Source organism: Prionailurus viverrinus, chromosome C2 (genome assembly GCF_022837055.1).
Source record: "Prionailurus viverrinus isolate Anna chromosome C2, UM_Priviv_1.0, whole genome shotgun sequence".
Classification (NCBI taxonomy): Eukaryota; Metazoa; Chordata; class Mammalia; order Carnivora; family Felidae; genus Prionailurus; species Prionailurus viverrinus.
In genome coordinates this window covers 134308084-134327654 of record NC_062569.1, presented here as the reverse complement: position 1 = coordinate 134327654, position 19571 = coordinate 134308084, and the positions used below count along the sequence as shown (strand labels likewise).

Sequence of the window (19571 nt, the reverse complement as noted above, 5' to 3'; positions counted from 1 at the left end):
GTAAAAGAGGACTAGTTCAATACCCAGGGCTAGAGAAAGCAGAAAAACAGCTACAAGCTTCTGAGAGAAAAACAAGATGCCACAACATTTTTATACTGAGACACATTTCTTCTTCAAGTTGTCAAACAGTAGAAAACAATATTCAGCAAACAAATCTCTGGGATTATAGTACCTAAGGATCCTCACTGAAAAGATATTTAGTAATATTTAAAGGCCTACTCCTCCTATCCTTTTTTTTTAACCCAAGACGTTTATTAAATAGTCCCCCAACTTTATACAAAGGAAGATCGCTGTCCTCTTGCAATACCTAAAATATGAAGAAGCTTATCAACTAGATATTAGGATAATGTATTAAAATTGTATGGGAATCAAAGAAAAGAAATACAGCAGTCTTGGAGAGAAGCAAATGTGAATTTCTTAAGGTTCTGTCACCTTTGAACCATGAATCACAGGACTAAGCTAAGTGTTAATTGATTTATAACACTGGGCATGTGGGCACGTTTTCAGAGACAAAAGTTATCTGCAAAAACTCCAAAAGTATTCTCGTTGAACAATATATATTTTTTTGTTTTATATATTTTTTTTGTTAACCTAATTCAAGAAATTCGTTTGATAACAACCCAGTCACAGGAAATCATTTCAAGGTAAAAGCTGCCAGGAGTTTCTTACATTGTGCTGAATAGGGAAAGAAAATTTCTATAGTGCTCATGGCCTTAGTCTTTAGAGATCTTTTGCAATTACTACTGCTCTCTAGGACAGCCAGGGTATAAAATCACGTATTTGTTGAGCAAATGCATAGATTATGGTGTGCACCATGAAACTTAACCTTCTGGTCTTTTTGCTTCTATAACATTAAGAAGAGTTTAATTTTCTTAGCTGTCCTATTTTTATCCTTTCATTCATTCCAGACAAAGATAATTATAACCCTCTCATAGAAGTCCCCAAATGTTCAGCATTGGCCCTACCTACGCCATCTCTCATGATCTTCAAGTCTCTTCCTCCTTCATTATTCACCAAACCAGAAACTGTCATTCCCATCACTGAGATGGCCACAATTTTTATATCCTCACTGAAAGCATCATTAAGAATATTAGTAATGCTGGGGCCCTTAGGTGGCTCAGTCAGTTGGGTGTCCAACTCTTGACTGCAGCTCAGGTCATGATCTCACAGTTTGTAAGATCAAGCCCTGTGTGGGGTTATTTGTGCTGACAGCATGGAACCTGCTTGGGATGCTCTCTCTCCTTCTCTCTTCCCTCCGCCACACATGCTGTTCTCTTTCTCTCTCAAAATAAATAAATAAACTTTTTAAAAAAGAGTATTAGTAATGCTTACCTATCCAAAGCTATATATTCTCTTACTCACCATCCCAAATATATTATACCTATACTTATCTAGATCATTACTTAGCCTTTATGGTTAAATATTTTAAGTGTACATTTATTTTTTTTTTTTTTTTTTTTTTTTTTTTTTTTTTTTTTTTGTTTTGTTTTATTTTTTTTTTTTTTTTTATTTTTTTTTTTTCTGAAATTTATTGACAAATTGGTTTCCATACAACACCCAGTGCTCATCCCAAAAGGTGCCCTCCTCAATACCCATCACCCACCCTCTCCTCCCTCCCACCCCCCATCAACCCTCAGTTTGTTCTCAGTTTTTAACAGTCTCTTATGCTTTGGCTCTCTCCCTTTCTAACCTCTTTTTTTTTTTTTTTTTTCCTTCCCCTCCCCCATGGGTTCCTGTTAAGTTTCTCAGGATCCACATAAGAGTGAGACCATATGGTATCTGTCTTTCTCTGTATGGCTTATTTCACTTAGCATCACACTCTCCAGTTCCATCCACGTTGCTACAAAAGGCCATATTTCATTTTTTCTCATTGCCACGTAATATTCCATTGTGTATATAAACCACAATTTCTTTATCCATTCATCAGTTGATGGACATTTAGGCTCTTTCCATAATTTGGCTATTGTTGAGAGTGCTGCTATGAACATTGGGGTACAAGTGGCCCTATGCATCAGTGCTCCTGTATCCCTTGGATAAATTCCTAGCAGTGCTATTGCTGGGTCATAGGGTAGGTCTATTTTTAATTTTCTGAGGAACCTCCACACTGCTTTCCAGAGCGGCTGCACCAATTTGCATTCCCACCAACAGTGCAAGAGGGTTCCCGTTTCTCCACATCCTCTCCAGCATCTATAGTCTCCTGATTTGTTCATTTTGGCCACTCTGACTGGCGTGAGGTGATACCTGAGTGTGGTTTTGATTTGTATTTCCCTGATAAGGAGCGACGCTGAACATCTTTTCATGTGTCTGTTGGCCATCCGGATGTCTTCTTTAGAGAAGTGTCTATTCATGTTTTCTGCCCATTTCTTCACTGGGTTATTTGTTTTTCGGGTGTGGAGTTTGGTGAGCTCTTTATAGATTTTGGATACTAGCCCTTTGTCCGATATGTCATTTGCAAATATCTTTTCCCATTCCGTTGGTTGCCTTTTAGTTTTGTTGGTTGTTTCCTTTGCTGTGCAGAAGCTTTTTATCTTCATAAGGTCCCAGTAATTCACTTTTGCTTTTAATTCCCTTGCCTTTGGGGATGTGTCGAGTAAGAGATTGCTACGGCTGAGGTCAGAGAGGTCTTTTCCTGCTTTCTCCTCTAAGGTTTTGATGGTTTCCTGTCTCACATTTAGGTCCTTTATCCATTTTGAGTTTATTTTTGTGAATGGTGTGAGAAAGTGGTCTAGTTTCAACCTTCTGCATGTTGCTGTCCAGTTCTCCCAGCACCATTTGTTAAAGAGGCTGTCTTTTTTCCATTGGATGTTCTTTCCTGCTTTGTCAAAGATGAGTTGGCCATACGTTTGTGGGTCTAGTTCTGGGGTTTCTATTCTATTCCATTGGTCTATGTGTCTGTTTTGGTGCCAATACCATGCTGTCTTGATGATGACAGCTTTGTAGTAGAGGCTAAAGTCTGGGATTGTGATGCCTCCTGCTTTGGTCTTCTTCTTCAAAATTCCTTTGGCTATTCGGGGCCTTTTGTGGTTCCATATGAATTTTAGGATTGCTTGTTCTAGTTTCGAAAAGAATGCTGGTGCAATTTTGATTGGGATTGCATTGAATGTGTAGATAGCTTTGGGTAGTATTGACATTTTGACAATATTTATTTTTCCAATCCATGAGCAGGGAATGTCTTTCCATTTCTTTAAATCTTCTTCAATTTCCTTCAGAAGCTTTCTATAGTTTTCAGCATACAGATCCTTTACATCTTTGGTTAGATTTATTCCTAGGTATTTTATGCTTCTTGGTGCAATTGTGAATGGGATCAGTTTTTTTATTTGTCTTTCTGTTGCTTCATTGTTAGTGTATAAGAATGCAACTGATTTCTGTACATTGATTTTGTAGCCTGAAACTTTGCTGAATTCCTGTATCAGTTCTAGCAGACTTTTGGTGGAGTCTATCGGATTTTCCATGTATAATATCATGTCATCTGCAAAAAGCGAAAGCTTGACTTCATCTTTGCCAATTTTGATGCCTTTGATTTCCTTTTGTTGTCTGATTGCTGATGCTAGAACTTCCAGCACTATGTTAAACAGCAGCGGTGAGAGTGGGCATCCTTGTCGTGTTCCTGATCTCAGGGAAAAAGCTTTCAGTTTTTCCCCGTTGAGGATGATGTTAGCTGTGGGCTTTTCATAAATGGCTTTTATGATCTTTAAGTATGTTCCTTCTATCCCGACTTTCTCAAGGGTTTTTATTAAGAAAGGGTGCTGGATTTTGTCGAAGGCCTTTTCTGCATCGATTGACAGGATCATATGGTTCTTCTCTCTTTTTTTGTTAATGTGATGTATCACGTTGATTGATTTGCGAATGTTGAACCAGCCCTGCATCCCAGGAATGAATCCCACTTGATCATGGTGAATAATTCTTTTTATATGCCGTTGAATTCGATTTGCTAGTATCTTATTGAGAATTTTTGCATCCATATTCATCAGGGATATTGGCCTGTAGTTCTCTTTTTTTACTGGGTCTCTGTCTGGTTTAGGAATCAAAGTAATACTGGCTTCATAGAATGAGTCTGGAAGTTTTCCTTCCCTTTCTATTTCTTGGAATAGCTTGAGAAGGATAGGTATGATCTCTGCTTTAAACGTCTGGTAGAACTCCCCTGGGAAGCCATCTGGTCCTGGACTCTTATTTGTTGGGAGATTTTTGATAACCGATTCAATTTCTTCGCTGGTTATGGGTCTGTTCAAGCTTTCTATTTCCTCCTGATTGAGTTTTGGAAGCGTGTGGGTGTTCAGGAATTCGTCCATTTCTTCCAGGTTGTCCAATTTGTTGGCATATAAGTTTTCATAGTATTCCCTGATAATTGTTTGTATCTCTGAGGGATTGGTTGTAATAGTTCCATTTTCATTCATGATTTTATCTATTTGGGTCATCTCCCTTTTCTTTTTGAGAAGCCTGGCTAGAGGTTTGTCAATTTTGTTTATTTTTTCAAAAAACCAACTCTTGGTTTCGTTGATCTGCTCTACAGTTTTTTTAGTTTCTATATTGTTTATTTCTGCTCTGATCTTTATTATTTCTCTTCTTCTGCTGGGCTTAGGCTGCCTTTGCTGTTCTGCTTCTAGTTCCTTTAGGTGTGCTGTTAGATTTTGTATTTGGGATTTTTCTTGTTTCTTGAGATAGGCCTGGATTGCAATGTATTTTCCTCTCAGGACTGCCTTTGCTGCGTCCCAAAGCGTTTGGATTGTTGTATTTTCATTTTCGTTTGTTTCCATATATTTTTTAATTTCTTCTCTAATTGCCTGGTTGACCCACTCATTCGTTAGTAGGGTGTTCTTTAACCTCCATGCTTTTGGGGGTTTTCCAGACTTTTTCCTGTGGTTGATTTCAAGCTTCATGGCATTGTGGTCTGAAAGTAAGCATGGTATAATTTCAATTCTTGTAAACTTATGAAGGGCTGTTTTGTGACCCAGTATATGATCTATCTTGGAGAATGTTCCATGTGCACTCGAGAAGAAAGTATATTCTGTTGCTTTGGGATGCAGAGTTCTAAATATATCTGTCAAGTCCATCTCATCCAATGTCTCATTCAGGGCCCTTGTTTCTTTATTGACCGTGTGTCTAGTTGATCTATCCATTTCTGTAAGTGGTGTATTAAAGTCCCCTGCAATTACCACATTCTTATCAATAAGGTTGCTTATGTTTATGAGTAATTGTTTTATATATTTGGGGGCTCCGGTATTCGGTGCATAGACATTGATAATTGTTAGCTCTTCCTGATGGATAGACCCTGTAACTATTATATAATGTCCTTCTTCATCTCTTGTTACAGCCTTTAATTTAAAGTCTAGTTTGTCTGATATAAGTATGGCTACTCCAGCTTTCTTTTGGCTTCCAGTCGCATGATAAATAGTTCTCCATCCCCTCACTCTCAATCTAAAGGTGTCCTCAGGTCTAAAATGAGTCTCTTGTAGACAGCAAATAGATGGGTCTTGTTTTTTTATCCATTCTGATACCCTATGTCTTTTGGTTGGCGCATTTAATCCATTTACATTCAGTGTTATTATAGAAAGATACGGGTTTAGAGTCATTGTGATGTCTGTATGTTTTATGCTTATAGTGATGTCTCTGGGACTTTGTCTCACAGGGTCCCCCTTAGGATCTCTTGTAGGGCTGGTTTAGTGGTGACAAATTCCTTCAGTTTTTGTTTGTTTGGGAAGACCTTTATCTCTCCTTCTATTCTAAATGACAGACTTGCTGGATAAAGGATTCTCGGCTGCATATTTTTTCTGTCTAGCACCCTGAAAATCTCTTGCCAATTCTTTCTGGCCTGCCAAGTTTCAAAAGAGAGATCAGTCACGAGTCTTATAGGTCTCCCTTTATATGTGAGGGCACGTTTACCCCTTGCTGCTTTCAGAATTTTCTCTTTATCCTTGTATTTTGCCAGTTTCACTATGATATGTCGTGCAGAAGATCGATTCAAGTTACGTCTGAAGGGAGTTCTCTGTGCCTCTTGGATTTCAATGCCTTTTTCCTTCCCCAGTTCAGGGAAGTTCTCAGCTATGATTTCTTCAAGTACCCCTTCAGCACCTTTCCCTCTCTCTTCCTCCTCTGGGATACCAATTATGCGTATATTATTTCTTTTTAGTGTATCACTTAATTCTCTAATTTTCCCTTCATACTCCTGGATTTTTTTATCTCTCTTTTTCTCAGCTTCCTCTTTTTCCATAACTTTATCTTCTAGTTCACCTATTCTCTCCTCTGCCTCTTCAAGCCGAGCTGTGGTGGTTTCCATTTTGTTATGCATTTCGTTTAAAGCGTTTTTCAGCTCCTCGTGACTGTTCCTTAGTCCCTTGATCTCTGTAGCAAGAGATTCTCTGCTGTCCTGTATACTGTTTTCAAGCCCAGCGATTAATTTTATGACTATTATTCTAAATTCACTTTCTGTTATGTTATTTAAATCCTTTTTGATCAGCTCATTAGCTGTTGTTATTTCCTGGAGATTCTTCTGAGGGGAGTTCTTCCGCTTGGTCATTTTGGATAGTCCCTGGCGTGGTGAGGACCTGCAGGGCACTTCCCCTGTGCTGTGGTGTATACCTGGAGTTGGTGGGCGGGGCCGCAGTCAGACCTGATGTCTGCCCCCAGCCCACCGCTGGGGCCACAGTCCGACTGGTGTGTGCCTTCTCTTCCCCTCTCCTAGGGGCGGGATTCACTGTGGGGTGGTGTGGCTCCTCTGGGCTACTTGCACTCTGCCAGGCTTGTGATGCTGGGGATCTGGCGTATTAGCTGGGGTGGGTAGGCAAGGTGCTCGGGGGCAGGAGGGGCAGGCTTAGATCGCTTCTCCTTAGGTGATCCACTTCAGGAGGGGCCCTGTGGCAGCGGGAGGGAGTCAGATCCGCTGCCGGAGGTTTGGCTCCGCAGAAGCGCAGAGTTGGGTGTTTGGGTGGAGCGAGCAAGTTCCCTGGCAGGAACCGGTTCCCTTTGGGATTTCGGCTGGGGGATGGGCGGGGGAAATGGCGCTGGCGAGCGCCTTTGTTCCCCACCAAACTGAGCTCTGTTGTCAGGGGGCTCAGCAGCTCTCCCTCCCTTTGTCCTCCAGCCTTCCCGCTTTCCGAGCAGAGCTGTTAATTTCTGACCTCCCAGACGCTAAGTCGCGCTTGCTGTCGGAACACAGTCCGCCCGGCCCCTCCGCTTTTGCAAGCCCGACTCGGGGGCTCTGCTTGGCCGGCGAGCCGCCCCTCCGCCCCGGCTCCCTCCCGCCAGTCCGTGGAGCGCGCACCGCCTCGCCGCCCTTCCTACCCTCTTCCGTGGGCCTCTCGTCTGCGTTTGGCTCCGGCGACTCTGTTCTGCTAATCCTCTGGCGGTTTTCTGGGTTATTTAGGCAGGTGTAGATGGAATCTAAGTGATCAGCAGGACGTGCGGTGAGCCCAGCGTCCTCCTACGCCGCCATCTTGCCCAGGGTTAAGTGTACATTTAAAATAAATGTTTGCTCTCCCATTGATATTCAAAGACTTAAGTTAATGGGAGCTTTTTTGTAACTTCTGTATTTCTCAAAGTAGGAAGTTCTACACATAAAGTTTCAAAAATTTAATGAGCATTTAATAAAAATGAAAATATCACAGGAACTTCAATCACACACACACACACACACAGTGGTAAAATGCAGAATAGTATTAACTCATATTTCTTAATCATCTAGCTCTGCCATTAATGGTTCATTAATTTGTTTTAAAAATTTTAAGAGAATGAGCACAATACAAATACAATTGAAGCCCTCATGGTTGGTATTCCATTCCTACACTATCCTCCTCTCTTTCCTGCTTAGAAGTTATTACCCTTTAGTTGGAATAAGTCAGAGAATTTTCCTCACTGTCTCACACAGTACACAGCAAGATTATGTTCCTGAGTCAATGGTAGTAAATGGCTTGATTATAGACCCTTTATTGGCTTTATTTTCCCCCTTTTTATTTTCCAGCTCCTCTCATAGAGTTTCCTTTGGTAATCCCCCAAGTAAATTTGAGAAATTTATACAAAAATTTTTGCCTCAATTCTGTTTTGTTTGTAGCCAAACTAAAACATTCACAGTAAAAAAAAAAAAGAAAAAAAAGAAGAAAAGAAAAAAAGAAAGAGAAAAGAAAAGAGAAGAAAAAAGAAAAAAGAAAAGAAAAGATCTAGTATGTGTCTTGATTTTTATTTTGTTTTTGATATCTTTTGCTTCAAAAAAAGCCTCGGGGTTGTTTTTGGCTGTGTATCAGTATTTTATTTTATTTTATTTTTTTACTTTATTTTTTATTTTTTAAAATTTACATCCAAATTAGTTAGTATATAGTGAAGCAATGATTTCAGTAGATTCCTTAATGCCCCTTACCCATTTAGCCCATCCCCCCTCCCACAACCCCTCCAGCAACCCTCAGTTTGTTCTCCATATTTGAATCTCTTTTGTTTTGTCCCCCTCCCTGTTTTTATATTATTTTTGTTTGTTTGTTTTTAACTCGTTCAGTGCCCTATTATCAGAAAGACATATTTCAATATTTCGTTCAAATTTTTTCTACACTTTTTGTGTATATGTAACCTACCTGGAATTTGTTTTTCTTTATGGTGTGAGATATAGGTCTATTTTATTTTTCCTGAGAGGGATAAACAACCAACCCAGCATCATTTATTGAATAGAATAGACATCCTTTCCTCACCTATTATTAGTAACTATCTTTTTGATCCATGAAGTTTCCATATGTGAATGGAATGTTTGTGGCTCTTTATTCTACCCCACCAAGATGTTTTCTACTCCTGGACCAATATCATACACTCTTTATTATTATAACTCTGTAATGAGTTTTATTATCTTGTACAGTAAATTCCATTTTTATTTTAGTAATTGTTTAAATTTTAAGACATATTATTTCTTCTTTTTCACATTAACCTGTTTGTTCTACTTTAGTCTTTCCTTCATAAATCATTCTCTCTTTTAAAGAAAGCTATTCTCCCACTCATTTATGTGAACATATTAAGTATAATTACTTAAAGAATATAATTTCAGGAGAATTTGTAATATAAATGCCGATTTCATTTCTGAAACCAAGTATATAATTTTTGGTATTCAATCGTATATTTAATCTATTTTACCCTGTGCTTGGAGCAGAGCATGTGAACGTATTGTGCTCTTGTCTCTTCTCTTATATAGCAAAGTCCAAAGAACTATAACAAAGTTCTACCTGATTTCTCAAAAGCAATCGCATCTGCATCAGCTGTAATGTAGAAAACAGTAATTTCACTTCCAAATTCTTGGTTCCCCAGATTCATGGGTCCCTCTTCAAACTCCAATTTTATTGAGGGGTCTGGTCTATTATTAGAATCATCTCCTGGGGTAAAAGTAAAATGAACCTCTCCCAACTCTATCAGTAGTATCTCTCACTTCAGCATATTTGAAAGAGTTTAACAATTTAGTTAGTATTAATTTAGATAAATTAAAACCAAAAATGTATCCCATGACATGTATTTATTTATATCTTACTTTTTATCAGCAAGAATTTCAGAGTGCAACATAAAATTATCTTCTTTCAAGAGTACAGAAGAAGAAAGAAAAGTGGTTGATGCTTATTGCAGCCAATTATAATATGCCACAATTTCAGTGCTCAAGCACTGAACCTGACGTAGGACATCCTTATCTCTGGCCAGCTTCACCTGACAGAATGGGAGGCAAACTGGTTTACTTACGAATAGATTTAGGTTTTATTAATTTTTAATTCTAGACTCATTATTTATTCAAAATGTAGAAGTATCAGTGATAAACTGTTCTTTAATTATCAGAAAACCATCTTGATTTCATATAAAGCAAAGAGCTATGGTTGACCTGTTCTCTAACCTGTTCTGTTGTTATAATTAGTGTGTTTAAAAAGATAAAGTTCAGGACAAGTGAGCAATGTCTTCCCCACCCAGAATGCTTCCTTAAAATAGAAACAAATGTTTTGTGTTTTTTTCTCTCAGCAGCTACTCCCATTCATTGGTAACCACACAAGGCCATAAAGAATAGCCATGTGATGCCTTGTTAAAACAGACTTTGTTTTAAGTTAAATCAGTACTACCTTACATTGCATAACTTCACATGGGTAATATAACAAAGATTACAAAATGTGTTATTATTTCAATAAGAAACATGTATGTGTGTGGGGGGGAGGGAGGGAGAAAGAGAGACAGAGATGTACCTATTAATATATGTGTTGGGCTTAGCATACACCTATACATAAAAGTTATTTTCAGAATGCCTACACCTACATAAAACAGTAGAAATGCCTTAATAAGGATGTGAGCCAGAGAGTACAAAGTTGATCTGTTAGAAAGTCACCACAAATATCAACTGCATGTGGCTAATTACTAATTGGCCTGCCATGAATTTCCTATTTTTCCTAATAGTTCCGGAAATGATAAAGGGTCCTTTTTGTTTACAACATGCATTTAATTTCATTCACCTCAACAAAGGGCCTGTTCAGGTGATTAACGTTTATAACTCTGGCCGTATCTTTACTCATTAATATCTTCTTAAAGATTAACCACCCTTTTTAAGCTACTCAATGTATAGAGGCATAATGTTGCTAAAGGGTCATGCACAACTCATCTACACCAGCCAGTAACAGTAAGATAGACCTGTGTTGTTGCTTTACAAATCTTTGACAACTTGAGAGGTTTTGCTCTTCAGTTGGTGCTGGGGTCTATGTTCTTTCACAGTTCTTAGACTGGCATACTTTCAAAACCCAAAAATGGTGTCAAAAAGAAGTATACCTTCAAGGCACCATTCTCTCAGCACCTATGAGGTCCTGTTTGCAGCTCTCTTTGCCTTACTGGTGGCACTCTGTGCTGGATTATTTGCAGTGTCCTGGCTGGCAATCGAGGGATCAGAAAGAGGTAAGCCCTGTGGCTTTGGCTTAGGAAGAGACTCTCTGATGAATGTGCCCAGGTTAATCTCAGTTATCCCACCAGGATGTCTTCTCCGTTTCTGTGCTCTCATGACAAGACACCTATGTCGCATTCAGATGCTTTCGGTATCAAGTTTGGAATTTAATTCAGAATTCAAGCATGAAACTAAGCTTTTTAAAATAAAAGATGTTAAGTAAGTTTTTTTTTTTTTTTAGTTTTAACATGTAACTAAGTTTCATAGCCTAGATTTCTTCTGATGGAATTTAAATCATAAATATATTAAAATGTTGTTGACTATTCAAGTCAGTAAGTAGGCAAGGTTAAAGGAAATATATTATTTATTTCTAGGGAATAACAGTTACATTTTCTTATTAGTCCAACAATAAGAATACAAGGGAACTTAGATATAATTGTAGACTTTGCACTACAAGAATACAAGGGAACTTAGATATAATTGTAGACTTAGGTCTCAAACTGCCTGAATAGCAATTTTTAATAAACAGAAATAAAGAAAGGTAACTATTATTTACACCTAAATTATCTATATCATCAACTTTTCAAAGATCTTCAAATATATTCTCTTTCTACAACAAATCTATGATTTAGTTGTTATTGTTACCCTTATTTTAGAGGTGAGGAATCAGAGACAAAGAAAGTTAAGTAATTTGTTTAAATTTGTATCAGTACTTTATAGTTTTAAAAAATAAGTCCAATATAATTCCATTTAAATACTGTATACAAGGGATGTATTTAGAAGAAAAAGAAAATTTGGGATATTTTATACAGAGGTTCACTTAGACTTTTAGAAAAGCATCTGCTCTGGTCTTAATTAAACGCTAAAAGTAACTGGAACAACGTGTAATCATTTAAGAGTCCATTGGAATTTTAATGTTCAGTGAAGTTACAAAAGTTATTTTACAAGCAAAACAAAAATAAATATTTATAAATGTTAATGCGATTTAATAGAATAACTGAATATAAAAAAGGAGTTGAGTTACATCTAAAATAGAATATTAGAGGACAAAGCCATGCTACTTTTAATGCATTGCTTTACTTTTTATTAAAAATCATTTTAGACTTACAAAAAGATTGCAAAAATTGTAGGTTCTTATATAACGTTCGCCTACCTTCACCTAATGTCAGTATCTTGTATATCCGTAGTACAATTGCTACAACCAAGAAATTAACATTGGTACAATATTATTGACTGAACCACACATTTTTATTCAGATTTTGCCAGTTTTCCCACTAATGTCCTTTACCTGCTCAGGATTCAAACCAGATTTCTACACAGGAACAGTTATCCTGTTCCCTCGGTCTCCTCCAGCGCAGGACAGTTCCTCAGTCTTTCTTTGTATTTCACATTTAAATATGCAAGTCTAAATGTAATTTTGAGTTTTTAAAAACAAATGAAATAGCACAAATGATAATATATTCCACCAATTATGCAATGATAACTGTTTAGACTGAACTTTATGCAACTTTATTGCTTAAATTGTTTCTAATGTTCTTTCTGGTCTGAGAAGTTTGGTGTCAATGTATGACAGATCCCGGGTTCTAAAGTATGTCAGTCAGTGTCCAAATTCCAGATCTGTCATCTGTGTCATTATCACCTTGGGAAGTGTTCACAATGAATCTTAGCCCCAATTTCCCCATCTGGGAAAAGGAGAACTGACATCTTCTTATACCATAATGTAAGAATTATATACCATTATTACCATATTTACTAATGATTTCATCATTGTGTTTCAGTTGAAGTGTCTCATTTTAATTTAAACATATGTCAAAAAAGATATTCTGGTAAAGGGACTATGCAAAACTTGATGGTGCATTTTATTACCCATGTTTATATTAAATTTATTACCTTTCCACTTACATTTTTTATTATATGGGATAATATATTTCCTGCAGCATTCTCAACAACTTTTCCAATAAAAACAGTCACCATTTAATGGCAAAAGGTCATACATGCCAACTTTATAATTACTAGAATAAAAAAAGTAGTTTCACATCTATCTTTCAAAGTAACACATACACTGAAATCTTCACAGCAATCCACATGTAGAAAACCAACAGTGTCCCTGGATGCTGGGTGTTCAAGAAGTATCTGAAAGCAACTACAAACTTCTAAAACTTTTAATGGTCCATTTCTCACCATGAGTCCCTGGATCAGTTCTCCAAATTGGTGGAAGTTTATCCCTTATCTTCCAACAGGAATCTCAGTAGTAAAAAAATAAAATAAAATAAAATAACACTTGGAGCTTAGACTGTGGGTTAGATTTCAAAGAAAAGGAAAAAAATGGTAGGATAAAGAAGTTTATTTTTAATCTTGTAAAACAACCATATAGCTTAAAAAAAAAAAAAGCACCTAATTATGGAACATGAAGTCTGCAAAGAAAAAGCAAGAACCACCACTCCAATACAGGAAGCATGAACTTTAGGTCTAAGTATCAACAGGAATGTGCATATTCTCTCTTATTCATGACTCATATTGTTAGTGTTTTATTTCTTATTAATTCATTTAGATGCAGTGTTTGGAAAAAGTCACAAAGCCAGAGGGACATTGAAAATAACAGCTGGAGCCATGTATAATCCTAATTTGCAAGACAAACTCTCAGCGGATTTCAAAATTCTTGCTTTTGACCTTCAGCAAATGGTAGGAGACTGTCTTTTTTTTTTTCAGCTGATTTAAAATTTCAAAACATAGTTTCACTAACTACTTGCCAAAAGATACATAGATCCCATTTTCTTACTTTGAGAAAATTAGTAAATAAATGTAATAAATGTATTTATTATACATGTAGTAAATAAATGTGCCCAGAATTCTTAAATACGGCCTATTATCCAATTCTAAACAGAAAAAAAATAGATCAATTTGTTTAAAATGTTTTATAAAAGTTTAAATCTTAAATACACTGTTTTTTAAACTTTTTTTTAGATAGATGATGTCTTTCAATCAAGTAATCTGAAAAATGAATATAAAAACTCAAGAATTTTAAGATTTGAGTAAGTACAGCTCAAAAATTTTCTACTGTTAGAAAGAAGGCCCAGAATCACAAAATAGTGATTTTATTTTATTTTTTACTAATATTTGGTAAATGTAAAACAGGGTGACCCACTGTCAAGAGAAAAAGGAACACTTAAAATTTTCAACATTTTTCTAAGGATTTTATGAGGAAAGTGGCATAGCATAAACTTTCATATTAGTAGCAAATAATAACGCTGGATAATTTATCTTAAGTCAACATGTTTCTCTCTCCTGAGTAAAATCTTTCAAAAACACATGGATAGGGCTGAGGTTGAATGTATGCAAATGCACACAGAGTGTTTCATTTGCTCTGAATGTGTAAAAGATGCTCATTTATCACACTCCATTTACACTGAAAGTCACAGAGAAAAGACACTTATTCACTGCTGCACTCAGAAAGCAAAGTCACTACCTATAAAATGTGAATATTCATTAATTTTACTTTTATTAATTTATCATTTACTACACATATATCATTTATTGTGTACTGACTAATGTTACTAAACATTACATGGCAAGTTGTATATACAGTTAGTAGAATAGGAATTCAGGAGAGAGAAAGACTTTAAATGATGTAGTCTGCCTTTGCTTGCCTGCTTTAGGTTGGAATGCCCACAGCTTCAGTGGGAAATTCATTGTCATCCAACAAAAGAAAGTGATTCACACTGCTTAACATGGATTCCATTATACAAGGATATCTGATAAAAATTAGGAATCCATTCTCAACGTTGCTGTGAACATCGTTACTGAGGTGTTTTACTTGTTTCTTTATAATTTGTTTCTAGAAAATTATTTCTTATTTTCAACCACATCTTTATTTCTTTGACTCTCACCCACTGATCCTGATGGTAGTTCTTAAGGTTTTACAGAATAAATATATCTCTACCTTTAGATTTCAGTCTTTCAAATACCTGAAGACTGTTTCTAGTGTTACCATTTTAAATGCAGGTAGGTACTTTCTGGGGTTTTGTCTAAGAAAAGCACTCCGACCTTCTATTTTTATTTCCCCTCTCCGTGCAGGCTTCTGCACTAGCCCTACCATATCACCTGTACACTCACAAAAATATCCTGCTTTCTCTCTTTTGTATACTTTTTCATTGCCTAGATCTGCATTTCTTCCTTACTATATATTGCATCCATCATTACAATCCATCCTGACAAGCCATTAAGAACCAGTCCATGCATCTCCCACAGGGATGGTCACATGATACTCTCGCCCCAGTTAGGTATGTCTCAGACCTGCTCACTTAGCATCCTGTACCTACAAATAAAGTAACAACTGTCATACTATAATATAATCGTTAATGTGTCTCCTTTGTTAGACTATGAGCTCCCTCAGGGCAAAGAATATCTTTGATACCTGTATTTCCAGAACCTAGTTAATGTCTGCCTCAGAGGATGTACTTTATAAAGTCCTAGAAAGTAAATAAACCATTTCCTTGGCACCTGATGTTGATATACTGAGTACTATGTTAGGTGCCACATGTTTTATTTAGCTCTTGTCCTACAGATATAAAAATAACTACTCTGACCAGGGCGTTAACTTTTTGTTATCATAGAATTTTAATTAAAAAAAAAATCTAAACTAGTTCTCTGGGAGCACAGAAGTGTTACAAATTCAAGAGCCCCTCAGGTTGGAAAGGAGAGTCATGGAAGGTTTCGTCTGATAACCATGAGACAAGACTACTTCAGGAGAGAAGAAAAGGGAAGCTATTTCTGTTACAGAAAGGATTGTTGCATATTAATGACGTTTTCTGTCTGTCAGTGAGTGTCCAACAAGATGTTGAGACAACAGGAAGGTGTTGAATATAAGCCTAGGAGTCTGACGTTTAACCTTTTTCAAGTGGAAGCCATAAGGGACTCTAGGTCATTGGAGAAATTCAGCGAGTCTAACTGTAAAGTGAGTCTCATCTACTACCTCACATCAAGAACAACTGAGTCAGAGAGCCTTGTGACAAAGATACTTGGTAAAAGAATCTTTAAGTCCTAGTGACCAAATAGAGGAAGGAAGGTCAACTCAAAGGCAGAGATCTCATTTAGAAAAACAATGACAAGGTATGGGGGCGCCTGGGTGCTCTGTTGGTTAAGCAGCCAACTTCAGCTCAGGTCATGATCTCACAGTTCGTGGGTTTAAGCCTCATGTGGGGCTCTGCTGACAGCTCAGAGCCTGGAGCCTGCTTTGGATTCTGCCTCCCTTTCCCTCTGCTCCTCCCCTTCACTCCTGCTCTCTCACTCTCAAAAGTAAATAAACATTAAAAAAAAGAAGAAGAAAAGAAAAACAATGACAAGGTCAAATGAGGATTATTTAATGGGCAGAAGAAAATTTGGGGACTTGCCATTTCTTGTTGGAACAAAACTAATCCTATCAGTGGAAGTCATAATGAAAACAACAACAATAGAAAAAAAGTTTAAAAATCTCTTTTGCTCTTTCTTTCATTTCTTACTTCTTTCTCATCTATTTATTTACCTGTACTTATTCTTGGTCGAATTGTATATTCATGACATCTTAGTCCCAATGGCCAAACAACCCTACACCCATCTACTGTCTTCATTCCTACCTACAATACAGGGTAGGGGCTGTATTACAATACAGGAAGAGGCTTCTACCCTTGTTTTCCAGAACTTATTATCAGCAAGAGCCTCTTTTATGGGCTCAATGTCAGAACTGGAAGGAGACATGTGGACTCTTAGGAAAGCTTTTTGTTTGTATGTTTGTTTGGTTTAGGTTTTTGTTGTTGTGTTTTGTCTTTCTCAAAAGAGTATTTTTATAATATTTATTCAATATTCTGTGATAATAAAAACATGCATGCAAGATTTTTTTTTGTCACTTCAAGCAATCTGTCTATTTTGGAGTATGTAGATTCAATTTCTCTTTTCCAGTTTTGTAGAGGATTGAGTGTGGATCTGTGCATTAAAGCCTTAATTCAGATTTTTTTCAAGTATTTTAGCATTCCTTAAGGAGAGTTACCCCAGGTACTTGCCTCTCCTATCAGGCTCTGCTCAGTGAAATCCATACAAAGCACAGAGTCCATTGCAGAGTTTATTAGGATAGTTTTGCTAATGGAAGTCTTCATATCCACATGTTTACAACATGCTGGATAGCTTTATTTTTACTAGATGAGGAAAAATTGCTGAATATAGACTTTTATATATATAGGCCTAATGGATGATCAAAACCCCATTTATCAAACCCAGCATTTTCTTTGATATTTAATAAGTAATCTTTTATTTCTCTAGAAGGTAAAGCCACTATACTGGAAACCATAAATTATTGAGCTGAGGAATTAATTCTTTCTCTTCCTTCATAGCTACCTAGAAGACCAATGTAGTACCTAAATCTTGCTATGTATTTTATAATGATTCACAAATAATACACTGTATCAATGTAGAGATACTTTCACCCAGTTGTACCTGAACTACGTTTAAATCAGAAGTAAAGATTTGAAAGATGCAATGCAAAAGAATTTCATGAAAATGTCTGTAAGATAAATTATAGGTCAGTTCTTGGCAAGACTGAGAAGAGAAAGAAATTCAGAAGCAGGAAAGAAAGCAACTAGCAAACATTTAGATTTACTTTAAATAATCATTTATAAAATGACATACTCAGAATAAAGCGGCAGACTCCTAATTACCTTTATAAATTATTTTAATTTTAAATTCCAGTTGATAAAATGGGCAACAGAAATAACTGAATTCTCAACTAACCATATCCCCACCAACAGTGTGGATTAAAAAATCCCTTAAAATACCCATTTTCCTTTTTCTTACTGATTTCAATTAAACTCACATTATATTCACATGTATATGGTCACATTATAGCACTCAGAAAACTAAACTTAGTCATCAAGGTATCCTTCTTTCCTTTTAAAAATATCCCTCGATATCGGGGGACCTGCGGGGCCCAGTCGGTTAAGCATCCGACTTGATTTCAGCTCAGCTCATGACCTCATGGTTGGTGAGTTCAAGTCTCCCATCAGTCTCTCTGCTGTCAGCACAGAGCCTGCTTGGGATTCTCTCTTTCTCTGCCCCTCCCTTGCTTGCACATGCTTTTTCTCAAAATAAACATTTAAAAAATTGTGTTACTTAATATCAACTCCTGCTCCTCTATTCAAGTGTGTGTGTGTGTGTGTGTGTGTGTGTGTGTGTGTGTGTGTGCGTGCACGCGCATGTGTGGCCACTCTGCAGGTTTGCTCTCCCCTGGGAACACTTAATGTTATTCTGCTTTGTGGAAAGTGCTTTGATTCAGAGAGCATTTAGCAGTTGATTCTTTTATAAAGTGCTGTTTACCCTTTGTGGCGATATGCAGCTTATTTTGCCCTTTGAGCACAGACAAGTCACAAAGTTAGGAAAGGAAAGGCTTTTGTTTACTCAGCAACCCTAGAGGTTATCAATATCATTAAGAAAATAAGAGATAAGAAACATTTTGATTTATTGCACACAGGCTTTCCATACAGTGATAGGATTTATCTGCTTTACAAACTCAGATATTCCACTGGAATAAGTACTTTGAAATGAAAACGGCCATCGCTATGTTGTTGTTGTTGTTGCTGTTATTTCCCTAAAGGAAGAATTCTCATTTACTTTAATAAATAAAATCAATCTCACAGCAGTGATAGAGATTGGTATCATACCAATCAAATAACAGCTTTAGCTTTCTCATTAGGTAAAACACAAATGTTTATTATGTTTTTTCCTGATTTCTATATATATGTCTCTTATCTCAAGATTTACACTGAGGAAGAGAAATTTTAAAAAATACAACTGCATGTGATATATGCTAATTAACTGGAATTAAAATAAAAAGCTTAAAAACACAAAAAGATATTTGTAAAAATAAACAAATAAATGTAGATATAGAATGTGTAACTCTTGCTCTTCTGAAGTACAAATAACTAAATAAAATGTATAATTTGCAGCTAAGAAGATACATCTTTATGTATTTTTATGCCGGGTTATGAACTAATATAGTCATTTTCAATGCAATGAAGGAAAATGCCAGACTTGTATTTTCTTTAACAAAAATGCCTTACTTCTTCACTCACTCTCTAACTCAAATAAAATAAACACAAGTATTCAGCCAAATTAAACATGTGGAGATTACATAAACAACTCAGATTCAGGGGTGCCTGAGTGGCTCAGTCAGTTAGTTAGGCAACCAACTCTTGATTTTGGCTCAGGTCGCGATTTATAGGTCACAGGTTCAAGCCCCACCCACTGGTTTCTGTGCTGCCAGTCCAGAGGCTGCCAAGTATTCTTTGTCTCCCTGGCTCCCTGCCCCTCCCCCAACTCATGCATGCTCACTCTTTCATTCTCTCTCTCTCTCTCTCTCTCTCTCTCTCTCTCTCAAAATAAATGAACATTTTTTTAAAAGAAACGGCTCAGATTTAATCAGAATTGAATTAAAGAATTAAACTATCTACTGTGCAATCAAGGATAAGTTTAAAATTTTGATATGAAGACTGAGAAATGTATTTTAATCCCGTCCATATTTAATCCTGTCCATTTAACTATATGGGGGCAAAGGGCGGTTAAGGAGGCATAATTAGAAGAAGGAGGAGGAAGAAGTGCAGGAGGAGGAGGAGGGTAGAGGGATAGGGTGGGAAGGAAGTAGGACAGGGAAGAGAGTGTCAGAGAGAGGAGGAAGAAGGAGAGC

General features: G+C 36.8%; 1 protein-coding gene across 1 annotated transcript in view; it reads left to right on the top strand.

The window, feature by feature from the left end:
- Window positions 1-10733: 10733 nt before the first annotated feature.
- TMPRSS15 (transmembrane serine protease 15) overlaps window positions 10734-19571 on the top strand; it is a 121964-nt gene continuing 113126 nt past the window's right edge. The window contains exons 1-3 of the mRNA XM_047873966.1: window positions 10734-10878; window positions 13416-13546; window positions 13829-13896. Of these exons, the coding sequence (XP_047729922.1) occupies window positions 10734-10878; window positions 13416-13546; window positions 13829-13896 (344 nt within the window). The remainder of the gene's footprint in view (window positions 10879-13415; window positions 13547-13828; window positions 13897-19571) is intronic.